At 40.9% G+C, this 20,729-nt stretch overlaps 2 protein-coding genes across 2 annotated transcripts; both read left to right on the top strand.

Annotated features, from left to right (window-relative positions):
- The first annotated feature begins 121 nt into the window (after positions 1 to 121).
- Positions 122 to 2,452, top strand: LOC133754629 (DNA-directed RNA polymerases I, II, and III subunit RPABC4-like). The gene is made up of 2 exons (XM_062185049.1): positions 122 to 238; positions 1,988 to 2,452. The coding sequence occupies exons 1-2, from the start codon at positions 122 to 124 to the stop codon at positions 2,132 to 2,134; spliced, it is 264 nt and encodes an 87-aa protein (XP_062041033.1). The 3' UTR covers positions 2,135 to 2,452.
- Positions 2,453 to 9,153: 6,701 nt separating this feature from the next.
- LOC133754627 (Y-box-binding protein 2-like) lies at positions 9,154 to 10,338 on the top strand. Its single transcript, XM_062185047.1, is given in 2 exon segments — positions 9,154 to 9,367; positions 9,370 to 10,338. Coding segments are annotated over 2 exon segments (1,080 nt in total). The 3' UTR covers positions 10,236 to 10,338.
- The last annotated feature ends 10,391 nt before the right edge of the window (positions 10,339 to 20,729 follow it).

Raw genomic sequence — 20,729 nt, 5'->3', positions numbered from 1 at the left:
CCTCCCTCTTTTTTACTATTTGGTTTTCAAATTTTATTTGAATGTCAAAGAAATTCCTTTATTAGGAACAATATTTCATACGGAAGTATTCAAAGGAAAGCTACTTAAATTTGCATGCAGTATGCACGTGTTGATTCAACGCCTGTTTTCTGTAGTCAGGCTGCTTCGTGGACGTCAGTCTCCCGTTCCACCTTGGCGTGACTGTGACAGCTTTCAGGGCCCTATGGATGATGACCCCGTGGGCTGTCTGGGAAGTCCTTAGTTTGATCATGTTGTGTGTATCTGCTCAGTACTGCAGTGTAGATCGCTGTGTTCACCAGTGTATTTCAACAATTAAAACATTTTTAGCCCTCTTTAAAAAAATTCTTATTCTGTAATAAGAATGAATCTATGGCAGATTCATTTCACAGATGTACCTTTGCATGCATTTGTTGAACTGTTGCTAGAGGAGACTCAATTTCTGGAAAATCTATTATTTTCACTGTGGTCATTATGATGCAATCTATTACAACCAAAATAGGGACTCTGGTCATTTCAGGTTTTATTTTCTATAAAGTTTACATCTAACTTAGATTATTTTGCCAAATTTAAATCTTTCCTTTTTACGTGCTGTTGGAACTTGGAAATAACAATGCTCTAACTGAATTAAGAGTTACAAATTAAAACATGGAGTAGCCAACGGATTGTAAAGGCTTCTTTGTGAAAACTAGAGGAAGAATACTTAAATAAGCAAAGACGTATAGAAGGAAGCTTATTAATTGCTTTGCATCAAACCACAATAAAATATGAGGTAGAATATAAGGGAAAGGAATTATACCATGAGTATCTAGAGATAATTATTCTTAAAAAGAATAATTTTTCACTTTTTTTCATTTTATCTGAACACTAGTGATATCCTTAATCTTTGAATGTTATTTTTTTCGCAGTCACACTCATTTTTTATGGAATGAAAAACTGTCCTTTCTACATATGGGTTACATTTCATTTTCCAAAACAGAAAAAATTCATCTTGGTCATGTTGCCTGTAGTTTTCTAAGCATAAAACTCCAATTTGTTGTGTTTTTATTTTTTATTTTTTATTTTTTTAGTGGGAGGTAAAATAGTCAGGTTTATTAGGTAAGGAACATCTGTAAGGATGGATGGGCACCTTTCCATACAGAGCCTGTGAGACTGTGGTGGAGTAAGTATGGAGCTTACATGTTGAGCAGAGTGATTACACTTGACCAGGTCAGGCGGGCAGCTCAGCAAAGATGAAGAGGGCTGAGCACACAGTCTAGTTGAGGCTGGGGTTTTTAAGGAGATGGGTCTTGTTTCCCCACCTCTGTTCCTCTTGGAACAAAGGTCTTTTTGGATGTAAGTAGAAAAACCTCTCTTGAAGGTCTGACACAAAGGACTTTATGGATGCAAATGTTACCAGACAGGAGGAAGGGAATAGGGTGTTGGAGATGCAGAAACTAGGCTGCACCTGGGAGATTGTGGAAGCTTGTCAGGCAGAAGGGGTGGGAACCTCCAGGTTATCATGTAGAAGGGCGCAGGGCAGTATGTGAGGGCCAGGCTGCCCCTGAAACATTATTGGGATGACTTTGAGATGCAGATGCATATGCTGGACAGAGATGTCTTCTCTTTAGGCCTGTTACACACACATAAGGTCATAACTGACTTCCTACCTAACATTCCCCCTCAAGAGGTAATACCCAAAATTCTTCTTTGGGATTATGGATGGAGTTCCGTTTTCTGTAACTTCTTCAAAGCTGGCATGTGGGCATTGAGGAGGATTTGTGTATTTTCCTCTTGCTATATGTCTTATGGTGTGCAACAGTAGCCTTGGAAAGACTGTCCTGCTCGGTCCAGAGGGCTGCTCAGGTCGTCCAATGGAATGGGCTGGAAGCCTTGTCTGACAACCATTTGGAGTTTGACAGCCTTTAGTCAGAAGACTGAGGTCTCCATGCAGAGTGAAGATGCCTTACAAATCCCTTGTGTGATCTAGAAGCAGCAGCCAATGATATATATTTGCGGAGAATGTCACACCGAAAATGAAATAAAATCCAGGGATCCAATCAGATGCAGAGAATGTGGATACAGAATAATGTACAAGAAAAGGACAAAAAGATTGGTGGTCTTTGATGCGCATTGAAATGTGCATTCAGAGGAATATCTTCATTTGTACTTGCATTTGCTGTTAATGTTTCTCATTGTACGGCTTTTGGTTTAGCATCTTTTTGAACTACATATGATTTCATTTTTGAACCATATTGTATTTAGGTATCTTTTAATGTAAAGAAGTTAAATTACATGACTTATAATTTAATTTTATTGTTTATGTAATGTGACACAAATGAACATTAAAATTACTTTCTTAAACTATACTTGCAATCAGAACCTAGAATCATCTGGGGTCCTTGTGAAAAATGCAGATTCTTAGAGCCCTCTGAAAGTCTAATTAAATAAATTCCTTGGAAAAAAAATGCGGGGAGGGCAGGGTAGGGGCCCTGGGAGGGTGGGAGGTGCTGGCTCACAAAAGGCCTATTTGTGGAGTAGCCAGCACGCATCCTCTCCTCTGAGCACAGGAGTGAGGTCTATCCCCAGCTCCTGGTCCCCTCCTCCCCTCCCCAGGCTTTGGGAGCCAGGCAAGTCAGGTACCATGGGTAGAAAATTATGAACTGGAACTATTTTATTTCTTTGTAATCTGTTTTGCACTTAGTAACAAATAAAACAATAAACTGTGTGGTCCCCCCCCAAAAAAAAAAAAAACAAAAAACAAACAAAAAAAACACCAACAAGAAGCCATAACTTTATTAATTATAGAAACAGTACAAATTTCAAACCAAGCTGCAGTTACTCTTTGAAACACCAAAAAAGATCCTTGTTTTTCAGATGGTTACATTGTTAATTCCATAATAGCATTTACAATATCATTACTGTTGTTCTTCAGGGCTCAGACTGCCTTTGCTCTTGACACATTTGCTTGTGACATGACCAACTCTATATCCTTAACTTCCACACCTGTTTCATCGACCTCTTCCTCTTCACTTTCCTTCTGTACGGTTGGAGTCTGTGTGTTTTCCTGAATGTTTGAGACAGCTTCACCTTGAACTTTGAATTTCTCAGCCGCTGCCAGCTGTGCTTGCTGAGATAAGTCCTCAATCTTGGCTTCCCCAAAAACTATATAGGTATCTGAGGCTGGGCTCTTGTAGACATCTGGTTTTGTGATGACAACCGGAGACAGGGCTGGCTGCTCAGGAAGATGCGGAGGCTCCATTTGTGGGTCTCTGAAACGGAGTCCCCGCAGGAAGCCGGTCCCTGAAGCAGCCTCGGTCTGCTCGCTCTCCATCTGTAGTGTTCACAAGTTCCAGACCGACTCCACGCGCCGTGTCCGGTTTTTAGAGTCAACTCTCCGGCTCCCCCACAAGGAAGCGCGAGCTGCTGGACTTGGAGTGGAACGGCTCGGACCACATCCGCCGGAGGTCACCCTGGAAAAGAAGGGACTTACTAAGGCATGGGCGGAGCACGAGGCACCCTGGCCCTCGGGGCTTCAGGGGCTGAACCCACGAGCAGTTGCTGGAACGGGGTAACTCCTCAGGATCTGCCAGTGGCACCAGCTATCTACTATAGCCTGGGAAGGCAGTAGAAGATGGCCCAAGTGCTTGGTTCCCTGCACCTGCATGGGATACCCAGAAGTTCCTGATTCTTGGCTTCGGATCAGCCCAGCTCCAGCCATTGCAGACATCTGGGGAATGAACCAGTGAACAGAAGACCTTTTTCTGTTTCTCCCTCTCTCGACATGTCTGTAACTCTACCTCCCAAATAAATCTTTACAAAAATGAAAAAAAAAATCCTCCCCATTTTTTTATCTTTTATTTATTTTTTTAACCAAACAAGGTTTCAATTCTAAGATTTTCCAATTCTTTGTCAGTAACATACTTAATATTTGTGTTACATTTGTTGGTTCCTTCTCATGATTCTTCATTTACCAGAGAAGTAAAGGTTATTCATTTATATTTGTTGTCCTAATTAAACATGGAAATAATTTTGTTCAATTCTCCTTCAGATATAACCATGATAAAGATTTGTGTTTCCAAATTGAAATCTTACTAAAATTTTGTCAGTTTTCTAGGTTTTTGAATCAATTATACATGCTAAAGTGGAATGTGTAGTTTTAGTACATTCATCTTTATAAAGAAATAGTTTAGTAAACATTGCAATCATTTCTTCCTTTTTAAAAACACTGTGGGTACCTTTCTGGCTTGAGATATTTTTGAAAATAAGTTTTGGATATATTTGAGCATTTTCACTATGCATTAATATATTCAAAATGTCTACCTCGAGTATATTTGACCATTTTCCCAGTGTTGTTCATCTTCTTGAAGTGTTCAAGTGTATGATTTTACTATGGAACATGATGGCCTTACATTGGACTTTAGTCACTTCTCAGGTTTTGATATGTTATATTTTAGAAAAATAAAAGAATACCATAGTATCTACTACATGGTATACAGGACCATAATCTGCCATCACTGTTACCATGTTACCTATAACTTTTTTTAATTAAGTTTTTTTGAGAGGCAGAATTAAAGAGAGGGAGAGGCAGAGTAAGTCTTTCATCTGCCGAATCACTCTCCAAAATGGACACAATGACTAGAGCTGGACCGATTTGATGCCAGAAGCCAGGAGCTTCTTCTGGGTCTCCCATATGGGTGCAGGGGCCCAAGCATGTAGGCCATCTTCTACTATTTCTCCGGGCCATTGCAAAAAGCTGGATCAGAAGAGGAACAGTTGGGACACGAACCAGTAACCATATGCTAGTGGTGTAGACAGAGTCTTAGCCCACTATGCCACAGCGCAGGCCCCCCGTTATCAATATTTTTGTGGCTTTCTTTCCTATTATCAAAAAAGATTGTTGAAATAAGACAAAATGGGAAAAAATACTGTTAAGCACTTTTTACAATATCTAGCAACCAGAATTTGCTAGTTTCTTCTAGCTACAGAGTCTATATGGCTTATGACCTTTTAGATTTTCATAGCTTTTGAAATGAAGAACCTAGGACCCAGTTCAAAACAACTCTAGGGTTGGCAAATAGCCATCTAGTCTAATACCATACAATTTCTAGAGCCAAGGTTAGTCCTTTGAAGAAACTGACAATAACTTGGTAGAGTGGCAAAGACTTTAGGCAGTTCCAGGATGGAAAATTCCCTTGGGAAATCCACAGCCATCTATTCCAAAGGAGTATTCTTTTTATTATTGAAATTACCAAGATTATGGATAATATGAATTGCTCATGTTAAGAGTTTGACCAAATGGGAAACCCAAATAAAAGAATTCCTTCAAAATAGGACTTGAGAAGCAATGTTCTTGGCACTCTTAATGATGTACTGGCACCACCTCAGTCAAACACATCAAGAAGATGTATAAACTCACTTGTTTGCTCCCTGCTTTCTTCCTCTGCTTTTCCCTCAACCTGTGTGAATGCTAAGGATGGCTGGTGTCTCTTCCAAGCCAATGTTTGCTCGCAGTCTGAAATGAGGTATTCCCCTATTCGCAAAACCCACCTTTCTTTTGACACCCTTTCTTATGCTCTGTAATTCTGCTTTAGGAAACTTAATTTTAAATTAATCAAAATTGAATTCTTCATCACAATATGACGTTTAGATATATGGACTTTGTGGAATAGCTAAATTGAGCTTACTATTGCAGATTGATTCTGTATCCTGCAACTTTACTGAATTTGTTAGGATTTTTAGTGGGCTCTTAAGTGTTCTCACCATATAAGATCATGTTATCTGTACAGTTTGACTTCATTCTGTCCAATCTGGATGCCTTTCTTTCTTTCTATTGCTGAATTGCTCTGGCTAGGACTTCCAGTACTATCACACAGAAATGTGAGAGTGAGCATCTTGTTTTGTTCCTGATCTCAGAGGAAAAGCTTTCAACGTTTTTACCACTGAGTGTCCTGTAGCTGTGGATTCATCATGCATGCCCTTGCACTACATGAAGGTACTTTCCTTCTACACCCAACCTGTTGTTTGCCACTTTGCTTCTTTTCTTCCTTTAAGAATTTGCAGCCTGGTTTACTTATTTTAGACAGTTAGACAGTGAGAGAGAGACAGAGAAAGGTCTTCCTTCCATTGGTTCACCCCCCAAATGGCCGCTACGGTTGGCGCGCTGCGCTGATCCGAAGCTAAGAGCCAGGTGTTTCCTCCTGGTCTCCCATGTGAAGAAGAGCTACTGTTCACATATTTCAACAGTTCAGTGTAGCGTGGTGAACAGCACAGAGTTCTGTTCTGTGCCCACTGCCACTCTGGTGCCAACCACATCTACAGCTAAAACCACAACTCTGCCTACAACTTCTGCCACAGTTATTACATCAGGTGCGGCAAATACCACTCTGACCCCAACCTCATCACCTGGGCGGAAGTCTACCTTTGATGCAGCCAGCTTCATTGGAGGAATCGTCCTTGTCCTGGGTGTGCAGGCTGTAATTTTCTTTCTCTACAAGTTCTGCAAATCTAAAGAACGAAATTACCACACTCTGTAAACGGACCCATTAACTTAACAAGGACCGGCGATTCGTTTGCATAACCCACTGAAACCAAAATACTGTCTTCTTTGAAGAAGTCCCACGTGGAAGACACTAGTCTAGCATCGTTCCATTTCCAGAGGATGCATACAGGATGTTACGGAGCATCGTTCTTGAAGAAAACCAGTTAAACCATTTGCTCAACAGGAATATTTACAATATTCTGCATGAATCCTTGTGGCTGTCTTCTTTTGTTTTCAATGGCTGCTGCTGTGGGATTATGTTTCTTTCCTTGACATGCCAAATGTAACTTTCTGTAAGTGATGGAAAATGCTGTCCTGCAGACAGCCGCACGAGTCTTGGCAGGTTAGTCATCTTAAAACCTCAGAGCTGCATTATTTTTATCTAAACCCAAGGTATAATTTAGTGACCAGAATTGAGAAGAGTGTGTGCCAAATGAGCATCAATCAGGTGGATTTTTGGTTATAACTTCAGAATAAATGTATACATCTAGTAGAACTGAATTGTATCCTTAGACTCAAAAATGTGCTTGATAAGTTATTTTTTCTACATTAGAAATAAGATGCCACACAGGGAATTACATTCCAGATTAAAAGAAATGCATGGGAAGGATACAAACCATTGACGTCCAAGTATAACAGGTTATTGTTCATGTACGTAAAGCACCTAATATCACTGAGAAATAGAGAACAGTGCCTTACAAGACAGACTGGAAGGTAACTTAAAATGTTTGTGATGTCTTCGTTCACGTTAAGAAAGGTAAATGGTCTGAGGATGCAATTGGAAATGAGCAGTCGTAAACCTGCTTTTAGATATCATACTATTAATATTTAATTGAAACATACCTACTTTGTTTCAGAGCTGAGAAATTAAACTAAAGCATATTATACAAAGTTGAAAACATTCACATACTGAATCTCCCAATATTTGCCTTAGAGGCTAATGAAAAGTATGGAGCTAACATGCATTTAGTTTTATTTTTCTTTACGCTTCAAAAAAGTATCCCAACACTGTTGTTCCCTTGAAAGAATTTCCATCAGTCTTAAGAGAAGTCAGGCAAGAAAGAAATCCGTTTCAGAATTACTCTTTACAAGCGACAATCATTTTAAGTTTTCAGACAGCAAATGTAACCAGTGTAATTTCAGAACCCATAAGGATTTCTAGCTGATCAGATTGTAGAGTTTTTAAGGATGGTGTCTCTGAATGGATATACTGTTCTTTTTTTCTTCTCTCCCTTCTTGGTTTTGATTCCTTTAATGTAATAGGGATGCATACTTTCATTTCTGTAGTTTCTCGTAAAGTACTAGTTTTTTCAAGGCCCCCGGTTGTAGAGGGTAACTTCTCTCTTGCCTTTGACACATTGGATTAATTCAGAGGCTTTACTTAGTTTAAAATGGACTTTTGCTTTTCTAGGTTATAAAGTTTCATTGTGTTAGTTTCTTTAGCCTTTAGTGGCTGAGTTTAGCACTTGGTTTTTCGTATTTTATAGGAGGGAATGACAGATTGCTTTGGTTCGTTTCATAAACTGAAACTCCTTGCATTTAGATAATGATATTAAAGGTTCTTAAATGAAGACTTACTGTTTCTTTTGTTACTTGCTGGTAGAGCTGAAGTTTGTTTTACTTGCACATTTGTACATGCACCTAATGTTTTCAAGTGCCTTAATTGTTTAAAATCTCTGGCTTCAAAGGTTTTTTGGGAAAGGTAGGTTTACCTCACATTTTTGTGTTTCCATTAGTAGTAATTTAGGTACCTCACAAAATTTATTATGGTGCCATGGCTGTTAGTTTTTAGTGAGTGCTACAAGATTCATTTGAAAATATGCAGAATTTCCATTCTTCCCAAGGTGGCAAAATGAGCTACAGTGTAATTGTCACTTACCTGAATATGAATTCCTTGCCACACATGGAGCAAATTTTGTGAAAACGTAACTTGATTTGAGGCTTCTCCAATTTTGAGCACTGCTCTGAGAACAAAAGCAGAACATGAAATTGCGTCGAGTTTGCAGGTCTACAAATGAGCTCTTGTAACAGAACTCACAGCCTTTTCTCCCCCACCCCCCTTTAGCGATGTGGTATCTTGAGCCATTAATAATTTTTGGGTTTTTTTTTTTTAATCCAGAAGGTATGTAGAAACCTCTTCAGATTTTTCATCTGATTTGTTCATGCAGATGTAGTTCTATCAGATACCTTATTTTACCTTACAGATGTTTGTTGCACAGGCAGACACTGCTGTATTTAGAAATTTCTATTTTAGTTCAGTAAAAACTGCAAAACCAATCTGTATCATGTACCAAACTGATTTAAAATAAATCTACGTGTTTATTGAAAAAAAAAAAATGCCCCCATGCGAAGTCCGGGAGGCGGGGCCGGCGTGAGCGCCAGGGGGCTGCTGAGCTAGGATTGGCTGGTGGCCAGGAGGCGGGGCCTGCGCGCGCCGCTGCAGCGGGCTGCGATTGGCCTCGGATCGGGGCCCGCTGCCGGCTTGCGGGCGAGGCTCAGGGCGCGAGGACCCAGCGGGGCGGCGGGTTCGCGAGCCGGGGGGAGGGGCGGGGGCGGTGGCGGCGGCGGCGGAGGTGGAGGTGGTGGCGGCGGGGGCCGGTACTGGACCCGGCGGGATGAGCGAGGCGGAGGCGGCAGCGGTGGCGACAGCGGCCCCCGCGGCGACAGTGCCCGCGACGGCAGCAGGGGTGGTAGCGGTGGTGGTACCGGTGCCCGCGGGGGAGCCGCAGAAAGCAGGCGGCGGGGCGGGCGGAGGCGGGGGCGGAGCCGCCTCGGGCCCCGCTACTGGGACCCCCTCGGCGCCAGGCCCTCGCACCCCTGGCAACCCGGCGAGGCAGCCTCGGGGACCCCCGCGCCCCCGGCCCGGAGTCAGGCGGACAAGCCGGTGCTGGCAATTCAGGTCCTGGGCACTGTCAAATGGTTCAACGTCCGGAATGGTTACGGATTCATCAACAGGAATGACACCAAGGAGGATGTCTTTGTTCACCAGACAGCTATTAAAAGAAACAACCCCAGGAAGTTTCTGCGCAGCGTTGGAGATGGGGAGACTGTGGAGTTCGATGTCGTGGAAGGAGAGAAGGGCGCAGAAGCTGCTAATGTAACTAGGCCCGGGGGAGTGCCGGTGAAGGGCAGCCGCTATGCCCCCAATCGACGCAGGTTCCGCCGCTTCATCCCCCGGCCTCGCCCAGCTGCCCCGCCACCCATGGTGGCAGAGGTGCCCTCCGGCGGGACAGAGCCCGGCAGTGAAGGAGAGCGGGCCGAAGACTCCGGGCAGCGGCCCAGGCAGCGGCGCCCACCACCCTTCTTCTACCGCAGGCGGTTTGTGCGAGGCCCGCGGCCCCCCAACCAGCAGCAGCCGATAGAGGGCACTGATGGGGTGGAGCCCAAAGACACAGCCCCATTGGAGGGGGACCAACAACAGGGAGACGAGCGGGTGCCCCCACCCAGATTCCGGCCCAGATATCGCAGGCCCTTCCGCCCGAGGCCACCCCAGCAGCCTACCACAGAAGGTGGGGATGGTGAGACCAAGCCCAGCCAAGGCCCCACTGATGGCTCCTGGCCTGAGCCCCAGCGCCCACGAAACCGCCCCTACTTCCAGCGGCGATGGCAGCAGCCCCCTGGCCCCCGGCAGCCCACAGCCCCAGAGACCTCAGCCCCCATCAACAGTGGGGATCCCCCCCCCACCATGCTGGAGTGATTCCAACTCAGGACACCCAGCCACCATCTGGTATCTGCCAGTTTTTCCAACTGACTTGTACCCTACCCAGTACCCCTCCCCCCTTTCCCATAATTCATGACATGAAAACAACAGCTTTTCCGTTTTCCCTGAGACTCAGGAGAGCCAAAGCTACAGCCTTTTGCGTTCTTCCCCTCTCCCCTACCAAGGGTTGAAGGAAGGCATCCATTCTTATTTTCAGAGGTGTCGACTCCCTCCCCTAAATCGGGCTGAGAAGGAACCAGCCAGCTCTTACCTTCTCTGGGTTGTTTTTCTTTCCCACCACAGTTTATTTTTTGTTTCCCTCGAGCCCCTACATCGTAAGACATTCTATGAACTGTCATGTACCACCTGAGCCTCCAGTAAAAACAAAAACAGGCTCAAAAAAAAAAAAAAAACTCATCTATAAACCTATTCTCCAAAACTCATCTTCAAAACTATTTTTACAGCGATTTTCTCGGTCCATTGCATACGAATTCCACACCACTTTGTCCGGATATGACTGGATGAACCCGGAAATATCCAGTTGTGTTTTGGCTAACTCAATCCGAAATATTGTGAAAGACTCTGTGTTTGTGTATTCCTGATATTATCAACGGACTTTAGTTTTTTCAATGTTTTTTATCGGGGAACACTTTATTTTGAGCTTGGATACAGCAATTCGTTCCACATGGAGACACCAGCTGAACATATTCGTATTTTATAGGGAGAAAGCTAGAGGAACTGTGGGAAACAAACATGAAATTTCTGTTTGTTAGATGACATTTTATGCACTTGCCTAACGAAAAGACTTTGCTTTTCTCCAAAAACATTTTTACTGTGAATATCTCTGTCCATTGCGTACAAATTCCACACCAGTTTACCGGATATGACTGGATGTAAACGGAAATATCCGGTTTTGCTTTGGCTAACTGAATCCCAGATATTGCTACAGCCTCTGTGTTTGTGTATTCCTGATATTATCCACGGACTTTATTGTTTTGAATGATTTTATCAGGGAACATTTAATTTTGTGCTTGGAATCACTAATTAGTTCCACATGGAGACACCAGCTCTACACATTCCTATTTTCTAGGGAGAAAGCTAGAGGAACTGCCGCAAACACACATGATATTTCTGTTTGTATAGATGACATTTTATGCACTTGCCTAACGAAAAGTCTTTGCTTTTCTCCAAAAGCATTTTTACTGTGATTTTTTTGGTTCATTACATATGAATTCCACACCATGTTGTCCGGATATGACTGGATGAAAACCAAAATATCAGGTTGTGTTTTGGCTAACTGAATCCGAAATATTGTTAAAAACTCTGTGTTTCTCTTTTCTGGATATTATCGATGGATTTTATTGTTTTGAATATTTTTATCAGGGATCATTTAATTTTGTACCGTAGAAACACTAATTTGTTCATCATGGGGACACCAGCTCTACACATTCGTATTTTCTAGGAAGACTGCTATAGGAACTGCGGAAAAGAAGCATGATATTTCTGTTTGTATAGAAGACATTTTATGCACTTGCATAACAAACAGACTTTGCTTTTCTCCAAAACCATTTTTATTGTGAATATCTCCGAAAATTGCATACGAATTCCACATCAGTTTACCGGATATTACTGGATGTAACCGGAAATATCCGGTTTTGTTTTGGCTAACTCAATCCCAGATATTGCTACAGCCTCTGTGTTTGCTTATTCCTGATATTATCCACGGTCTTTATTGTTTTGAATGTTTTTTATCAGGAAACATTTAATTTTGTGCTTGGAATCACTAATTGGTTTCACATGGAGACAGCAGCTCTACACATTCATATTTTCTAGGGAGACAGCTGGAGGAACTGCGACAAACAAACAGGATATTTCTGTTTGTATAGATGATATTTTATGCACTTTCCTAACGAAAAGACTTTGCTTTTCTCCAAAACCATTTTTACTGTGATTTTCTAGGTCCATTGCATACGAATTCCACACCAGTTTGTCCGGATATGACTGGATGAAAGCAGAAATATCTGGTATTGTTTTGGCTAACTCAATCAGAAATATTGTGAAAGACTCTGTGTTTTTGTATTCCTGATATTATCAACGGACTTTAGTTTTTTGAATGTTTTTTATCGGGGAACATTTTATTTTGATCTTGGATACTGTAATTCGTTCCACATGGAGACACAAGCTGAACATATTTATATTTTATAGCGAGAAATCTAGAGGAACTGCGACAAACAAACATGATATTTCTGTTTGTATCGATGACATTTGATGCACTTGCCTAACGAAAAGACTTTGCTTTTCTCCAATACCATTTTTACTGTGATTTTCTCCGTCCATTGCATACGAATTCCACACGAGTTTGTCCGGAAATGACTGGATAAAAACGGAAATATCCGGTTGTGTTTTGGCTAACTCAATTCGAAATATTGTGAAAGCCTCTGTTGATGTTTTCTGGATATTATCCACGGACTTTATTGTTTTGAATGTTTTTTATCAGGGAGCATTTAATTTTGTTCTTGGAATCACTAATTGTTTCCGCATGGAGACACCAGCTCTACACATTCGTAATTTCTAGGGGGAAAGCTAGAGCAACTGCAGCAAACAAGAGTGATATTTCTGTTTGTATCTATGAGATTTTATGCACTTGCCTAACGAAAAGACTTTGCATTTCTCTAAAACCATTTTTCTGTGATTTTCTCGGTACACTTCATATGAATTCCACAGGAGTTTGTCCGGATATGACGGGATGAAACCGGAAATATCCGGTATTATTTTGGCTAAATCAATCCAAAATATTGTGAAAGCCTCTGTGTTTGTGTTTTCTGGATATTATCAACGGACTTTAGTTTTTTGAATGTTTTTTATCAGGGAACATTTAATTTTATGCTTGGAATCACTAATTGGTTCCACATGCAGACACCAGCTCTACACATTCGTATTTTCTAGGGAGACAGCTAGAGGAACTGCGACAAACAAACATGATATTTCTGTTTGTATAGATGACATTTTACGCACTTGCCTAACGAAAAGACTTTGCTTTTCTCCAAAATCATTTTTACTGTGATTTTCTCTGTCCATTGCATTCGAATTCCACTCCAGTTTGTCCGGATATGACCGGATGAAACTAGAAATATCCGGTTGTGTTTTAGCTAACTCAATCCGAAATGTTGTGAAAGCCTCTGTGTTTGTGTTTTCTGGATATTATAAACGGGCTTTATTTTTTTGAATGTTTTTTATCAGGGAACATTTAATTTTGTACCGTAGAAACACTAATCCGTTCCACATGGAGACACCAGCTCTACACATTCGTATTTTCTAGGGAGAAAGCTAGAGGAACTGCGGCAAATAAGCATAATATTTCTGTTTGTATAGATAACATTTTATACACTTGCCTGACGAAAAGACTTTGCTGTTCTCCAAAACCATTTTTACTGTGATTATTTTGGTTCATTGCATACGAATTCCACGCCACTTTGTCCTGATATGACTGGATGAAACCAGAAATATACGGTTGTGTTTTGGCTAACTCAATCCGAAATATTGTGAAAGCCTCTGTGTTTGTGTTTTCTGGATATTATCAACGGACTTTATTTTTTTTCCTTTTTTTTAAACTTTTATTTAATGAATATAAATTTCCAGTGTACAGCTTATGGATTACAATGGCTTCCCCCTCCCATAACTTCCCTCCCTCTGCAAGCCTCCCCTCTCCCGCTCCCTCTCCCCTTTCATTGCATCAAGATTCATTTTCAATTCTCTTTATATACAGAAGATCAATCTAGTATATATGAAGTAAAGATTTCAACAGTTTGCACCCCCATAGAAACACAAAGGGAAACATACTGTTTGAGTACTAGTTATAGCATTAAATCACAATGTACAGCACATTAAGGACAGAGATCCCACATGAGGAGCAAGTGCACAGTGGCTCCTGTTGTTGACCCAACAAATTGACACTCTAGTTTATGGCGCCAGTAACCATCCTAGGCTGTCATCATTAGTTGCCAAGGCTATGGAAGCCTTCCAATTTTACCGACTCTGATCATATTTAGACAAGGTCATAAAAGACAGAGTGAGGATAGTAACCAATGATCCTAAGAGTGGCATTTACCAGCTTTGAACAATTGTACAGCATTAAGTGGGGAAGAGGACCATCAGTACACACAGGTTGGGAGTAGAGCCATTGGTGGTAGAGTAGAGGTTATGATTACAAAGGAATGAGACCCAAGTGCACTAGACAGGGCCTAGAACAAAGGACAGAGTCATTATTAGAGGAGCTAAGAAAGGTGCTGTCTAAGCTACAAGTAATTTTTCTGATTGAGAGCGAAACAGAACCTGATAGAAGGGGCTTGATAATAATCTGGTGGGCTTTAGGCCTTGGAAATTCAGAGGCCCAGACCTATCTATCTCTTCACATGGGGTATATCCTAAGGGAGGTGTGAACCTCCTAGGGGAAGGCCCTCTGTTGACTTTCATTACTTGGCTGGCCTGGGAGGAGAGCTGGGCAGGTAAATGCAGGGGGCATCTCTAACAAGAAATTTACAGTTCTGCCTGCAATGTTGCTGACCCTACTTGACCAAACCCTCAGCTGCAGTGGTCACTTTGGAAGTTGGGCTGAGTGAAGGGCTTTTCAGCTTAGAGCCAATAAGATCTGTGGCTCTGACCTGGGCATCCTTCGACTCCAGGGCAGGTCCATTTCCAGTGATCCAACTCTTGGCAGAGCTACCAGGGCTCTTCACAAGCTGACTTCTGCTGAAGCCAGGCTTACCACATTGAAAGCCACTGCAGTGGACTGGCCTGTTGGGTCTCCTTGAGGGCAGATCACTGTACAGATCAGCCATTAATAGGCCTGCCACCCATTGCTTCTGATGCCGAGCTTTCTTTTCCTCCTGGTTTGTGTTAAAGCAGACCAGAGCATGCAAGTCAAGGGAGTGCCCAAGTCCCATCTCTAATCTTCTGCGGCCTGAACTACAAGTCTATAGTCACAGGCATGTTCTGCAGTAGTTTTTCTAAGGTAGACAATGCCCATGAGGAAAATTATATTCTCACTTGAAAACTTTCTTTCCCTTTGGTCTGAAAGGGAGGTTTTTTCTACTTACTGTATACTTCGCTGATGGCAAAGTGAATCTACTATGAGATTATTAGTTACGTTCTTATTTTGGCTATGCTATTACAGAAAAGTGTTAGCCATCTCTTTTATAAGGTCTAAAGATTAAATTGTGCATCCTACAGATTCCTTTATAATAGAATTAGTTTCCTACCTTGAAGAGAATAGAGAAATGAAAGAACAAGTTGGGCTTAGAATAGAGAAATGAGGGAGCAAGTCCTAGATCGCTTACTGATAATAGCAATATTACATGAATACTTAGCAAACCGTTTCAACCATTAGATAACAACTTAAGAAAACATTTACCAGAAGGTCCAATGCCTTCTATAAATTTTAAGAATCATGTATTTGAAAACACCTCTTAAATATCTAACATGGTGTAGTTTGTTTAGCCAGTAAACTTAAGCACAACCATCTAAAATGTTTTTAGTTTCTTTCTACCAACAAGTATAAAACATATGATACAGAGATCCAGGTCACATCAATTAAAATATATCTTTGATTGATTTTAGCAGCTTAAATTTATGGATCATCTTATCTATAAGCCATTTAAAATAAAAGTCTTAATAAAATTCCCCCATGTGGACATACAATATGTACACACATATAACATAGCATAATAGACCAATATAGCAATTTTAATAATAGCTTTTAAAATCTGTAACTCTTTTTGTAGATTGCCAATTGATTTGAATTGCTTTTTGTTTTTCGTAACCTCAGTTAACCATACTTTCTCTCAGTTGGTACTGTTAATACATTATTGGCTTCATCTGTTTACAGAGCCATCCCAAAGTACTGAATACAATAAAAGTGGCTGGAAAAAGTCCATAGGAACCTATAGGAGGACAGCTAAACACAGAACCAACACCGCTTTAGTTTTATGAGCAGCACATCATATATAACTATGGATGACAAAAGAGTTTAAGTCGCCATGTTTAAAATTATAAACTCATCAACCAACAAGAGGCACTTGCTTACTTCACAGTATTTTTGAAAGCACCTGTAGGATTTTACAAGTATTTAACCCTTTAGGCCTCTGGGGCTTTCTCATTAAGATAACTATCATGTCTAGTAACACAAGATCATTAGACTTTTTAATTCTCAAACATTTGTATTAATGGCATTTTCCATTATAGAAACTTAAAGTCTGGTAGCACATCACATCCTGACAGTCCTTCTAATATAATCCAAATAGCCTGCTTAGTTGGTGTCTCTATAAGATGAGAGACATAGGTCCTTCGATTTTTTCAGTTGGGCCCAAACTGGAAAACCAAAGTCCAGGATTTCCTGGAAATTTTAGAGACCAGGTTGTTTGAAACTTTGATTTTTTGAATGCCTGTCAAGAATACCAAGAAGGCTCAAAATCCAAAATATCTGGTTGAAATAAGATTCCTTAAAATCATGACATAACATAGACCAAATTTGATCATTGTTACAAGGTGACTATTCAAATCTTTGAAAAGAAGCACATATTTAAATAACCCATAGCTCTTAATAAAAATTCAGCTGTTTTTGAACAATTAGAATTTAACAGACATCAAGAGCACATAATAGATTACTTTAACACATTGCTTTAACAGAGCATCAGAGTTTAATTCTATGTCAAAGAGAAATTGAGCTTCCTGTGATCTTTTGCTGTGAGGTTTCCTTCCTTTACCTTCTTTCATATTGGTGACCGTGTTTCTGTGTTTCTGTGTGTAACACATCGTTAAGCATCTTTGGCAGGGCAGGATGAGTGGCAACAAATTCTTTCAGTTTCTGTTTGCTATGAAAAGTCTTAATTTCACCTTCATTCACAAATGAGAGCTTTGCAGGATATAGTATTCTGGGCTGGCAGTTTTTCTCTCTTAATACCTGGGCTATGTCTCGCCATTCCCTTCTAGCTTGTAGGGTTTCTGATGAGAAGTCTGCTGTGAGTCTAATTGGAGATCCTCTAAGAGTAATCTGACGTTTCTCTCTTGCACCTTTTAGGATCTTTTCTTTATGTTTCACTGTGGTGAGTGTGATTACAACATGTCGGGGTGAGGATCTCTTTTGGTCATGTTTATTAGGGGTTCTATAAGCTTCCTGTACTAAGATGCCTCTGTCCTTCTCCAAACCTGGGAAATTTTCTGCTAGTATCTCCCTCAAAATGCCTTCTAATCCTTTCTCCCTCTCCATGCCTTCAGGAACTCCTAGAACCCTAATGTTGGGTTTTTTAATAGTATCCTGTAGATTCCTGACAATATTTTTTAGATTTCTGATTTCTTCTTCTTTTCTTTGGTTTGCCTGTTTCCTTTCCTGTTCTCCGTCTTCTAAGTCTGATATTCTCTCTTCTGCTTCGCCCATTCTGTTTTTAAGGCTCTCTAATGTGTTTGTCATTTGATCTATTGAATTCTTCATTTCATTATGATTTCTCATCACTATCACAGTTTCTTGTTCCACTAGTTGCTTCATTTCATTTTGATTCCTCCTTAATATTTCATTTTCACGAGAGAGATTTTCTATCTTGTCCATTAAGGATTTCTCTAGTTCAAGAATTTGTTTTTGAGAACTTCTTAATGTTCTTATCAATTTTTTGAGATCCGCTTCTTGCATTTCTTCGTTCTCATCGTCTTCATAATCTTGAATTGGGGTGTCTTTTTCATTTGGGGGCATCATAGTGTCTTCTTTGTTCTCGTTAGCTTGGTTTTTGTGTTTGTTGTTTGGCATGTTGGAGATATTTGGTTTCTTCACTGTGGTGTTTTTTTCTTGTTACACTATGGCTCTCTATTAAGTGGACTGTCTGCTTTCAGTGGTGCCTTAGAGGCTTGAGATGAGTGTGGACTGAGAGCTGTGTTTGGTTCCTCAGGGTTGAGGGTGTGTCAAAGATGACACTCCCAGGTTAGGTGTGGTAAATGTCTCTTTCTTTTTTTGATTCAAAAGGGAAATAATTCTGCACAGCTGAACGTAATTGGAGGTAGTTAGCAGGCAAATGATATACCCACAGGAGCCAGAGTTCGGAAGCTCTTTCCCAAGAACCACACAGGAAATGTGTGCTGCCCTCAGTGTGGGCTCCAATTCTCCTGCAGTCTCCCACTGGGTTGCCAAGTTAGATCCTAACCTCCTGTTATTTCACCCCTCCCCCCAGAGTCAGGTGTTTCTGCTAGGCTCAGGGCCGGTGCAGACCTGAGGTCGCACTGCTTATGACGTATGTCCAAAATGGCACCTGCTCTGTCTTGCTCACTTTTGAGAGGTGAGCGGAGAGAGAGAAACTTGTGTCCGTATCGGTCACTTTTTTTATTTTTTTCCTCTCTCTTCTAGTTAGCCTGGTGAATATTTTCCCCACGGAGTTTCAAGCCTCTTTCCCTCTAGCCTCCTCTTTCCACTTGCCCGCTGGTGTCTCGGGCTATTGAGGTTCGGCTCACCTCACGTTCCAGTGCTGGTGTGTTGAGTCTGCCGCTGGTGTCCCGAACTTGGGATCCGACACACTCCACGCAGGTACACTGTGAATGACTAGTTCTGGAACTGTTTCCTCTGCTGTTTCATCCCCTACTCTTCCTTGACCATGCAGTATCTCCACATATATTAAACTGTCTCTCCCCTGGACTAATAGTGTGGTCCCTGCCTATTCCGCCATCTTGCCACTCTCCTAATATCATACCCGGACTTTATTCTTTAGAATGTTTTTTATCGGGGAACATTTTATTTTGAGCTTGGAAACAGTAATTGGTTCACCATGGGGACACCAGCTCTACACATTTGTATTTTCTAGGGAGAATGCTAGAGGAACTGCGGAAAACAAACATGATATTTCTGTTTGTCTAGATGACATTTTATGCACTTGCCTAACGGAAAGACTTTGCTTTTCCCCAAAACCATTTTTACTGTGAATATCTCATTCCATTGCTCACAATTCCACACAAGTTTGTCCAGATATGACTGGAAGAAACCGGAAATATCCGGTTTTGTTTCGGCTAACTCAATCCCAGATATTGCTACAGCCTCTGTGTTTGTGTATTCCTGATATTATCCACGGACTTTATTGTTTTGAATGTTTTTCATCAGGGAACATTTAATTTTGTGCTTGGAATCACTAGTTGGTTCCACATGGAGACACCAGCTCTACACAGTCGTATTTTCTAGGGAGAAATCTAGAGGAACTGCGACAAACAAACATGATATTTCTGCTTGTATAGATGACATTTTATGCACTTGCCTAACGGAAAGACTTTGCTTTTCTCCAAAACCATTTTTACTGTGAATATCTCAGTCCATTGCTTACAAATTCCACACCAGTTTACTGTATATGACTGGAAGAAACCGGAAATATCCGGTTTTGTTTTCGCTAACTCAATACCAGATATTTCTACAGACTCTGTGTTTGTGTATTCCTGATATTATCCACGGACTTTATTGTTTTGAATTTTTTTTCAGGGAACATTTAATTTTGTGCTTGGAATCACTAATTGGTTCCACATGGAGACCCCAGCTCTACACATTCGTATATTCTAGGGAGAAAGCTAGAGGAACTGCGGCAAACAAACATGATATTTCTGTTTGTATCGATGACATTTTATGCTCTTGTCTAACGAAAAGACTTTGTTTTTCTCCAAAACAATTTTTACAGTGATTTTTTCGGTTCATTGCATACGAATTCCACATCACTTTGTCTGGATATGACTGGATGAAACCAGAAATATCCAGTTGTGTTTTGGCTACCTCAATCCAAAATATTGTGAAAGCCTCTGTGTTTGTGTTTTCTGGATATTATCGATGGACTTTATTGTTTTGAATATTTTTATCAGGGAACATTTAACTTTGTACAGTAGAAACACTAATTGGTTCATCATGGGGACACCAGATCTACACATTCGTATTTTCTATAGAGAAAGCTAGTGGAACTGCGGCCAAGAAACATGATATTTCTGTTTGTATCTATGAGATTTTATGCACTTGCCTAACCAAAAGACTTTGCTTTTCTTCAAAACTATTTTTACTGTGATTTTCTCTGTCCATTGCATACGAATTCAACACCAGTTTGTCCGGATATGACTGGATGAAACCGGAAATATCTGGTTTTGTTTTGGCTAACTCAATCCCAAATACTGCTCCAGCCACTGTGTTTGTTTTTTCTGGATATTATCAACGGACTTTATTGTTTGGAATGATTTTTTTATCAGGGAACATTTTATTTTGAGCATGGATACAGTAATTTGTTGCACATGGAGACACCAGATGAATATATTCGTATTTTCTAGGGAGAAAGCTAGAGGAACTGCGGCAAACAAACATGATATTTCTGTTTGTATAGATGACATTTTATGCACTTGCCTAACGAAAAGACTTTGCTTTTCTCCAAAACCATTTTTACTGTGATTTTCTCGGTCCATTGCATACGAATTCCACACCAGTTTGTGGGGATATGA

The sequence above is a fragment of the Lepus europaeus genome, unplaced genomic scaffold, assembly GCF_033115175.1.
Source record: "Lepus europaeus isolate LE1 unplaced genomic scaffold, mLepTim1.pri SCAFFOLD_254, whole genome shotgun sequence".
NCBI classification, from domain to species: domain Eukaryota; kingdom Metazoa; phylum Chordata; class Mammalia; order Lagomorpha; family Leporidae; genus Lepus; species Lepus europaeus.
The sequence above is the reverse complement of the archived record's forward strand: the minus strand, read 5'-3'. Positions and strand labels throughout refer to the sequence as shown.

What these genes read in the sequence shown, in the direction of transcription:
- LOC133754629 (XM_062185049.1), top strand. Translation starts at nt 122, where the DNA reads ATGCACGTGTTGATTCAACGCCTGTTTTCTGTAGTCAGGCTGCTTCGT. An exon ending in GCCCTATGGATGATGACCCC is followed by an intron (nt 239 to 1,987) that starts GTGGGCTGTCTG and finishes TGTGTGATCTAG; the next exon opens with AAGCAGCAGCCAATGATATA.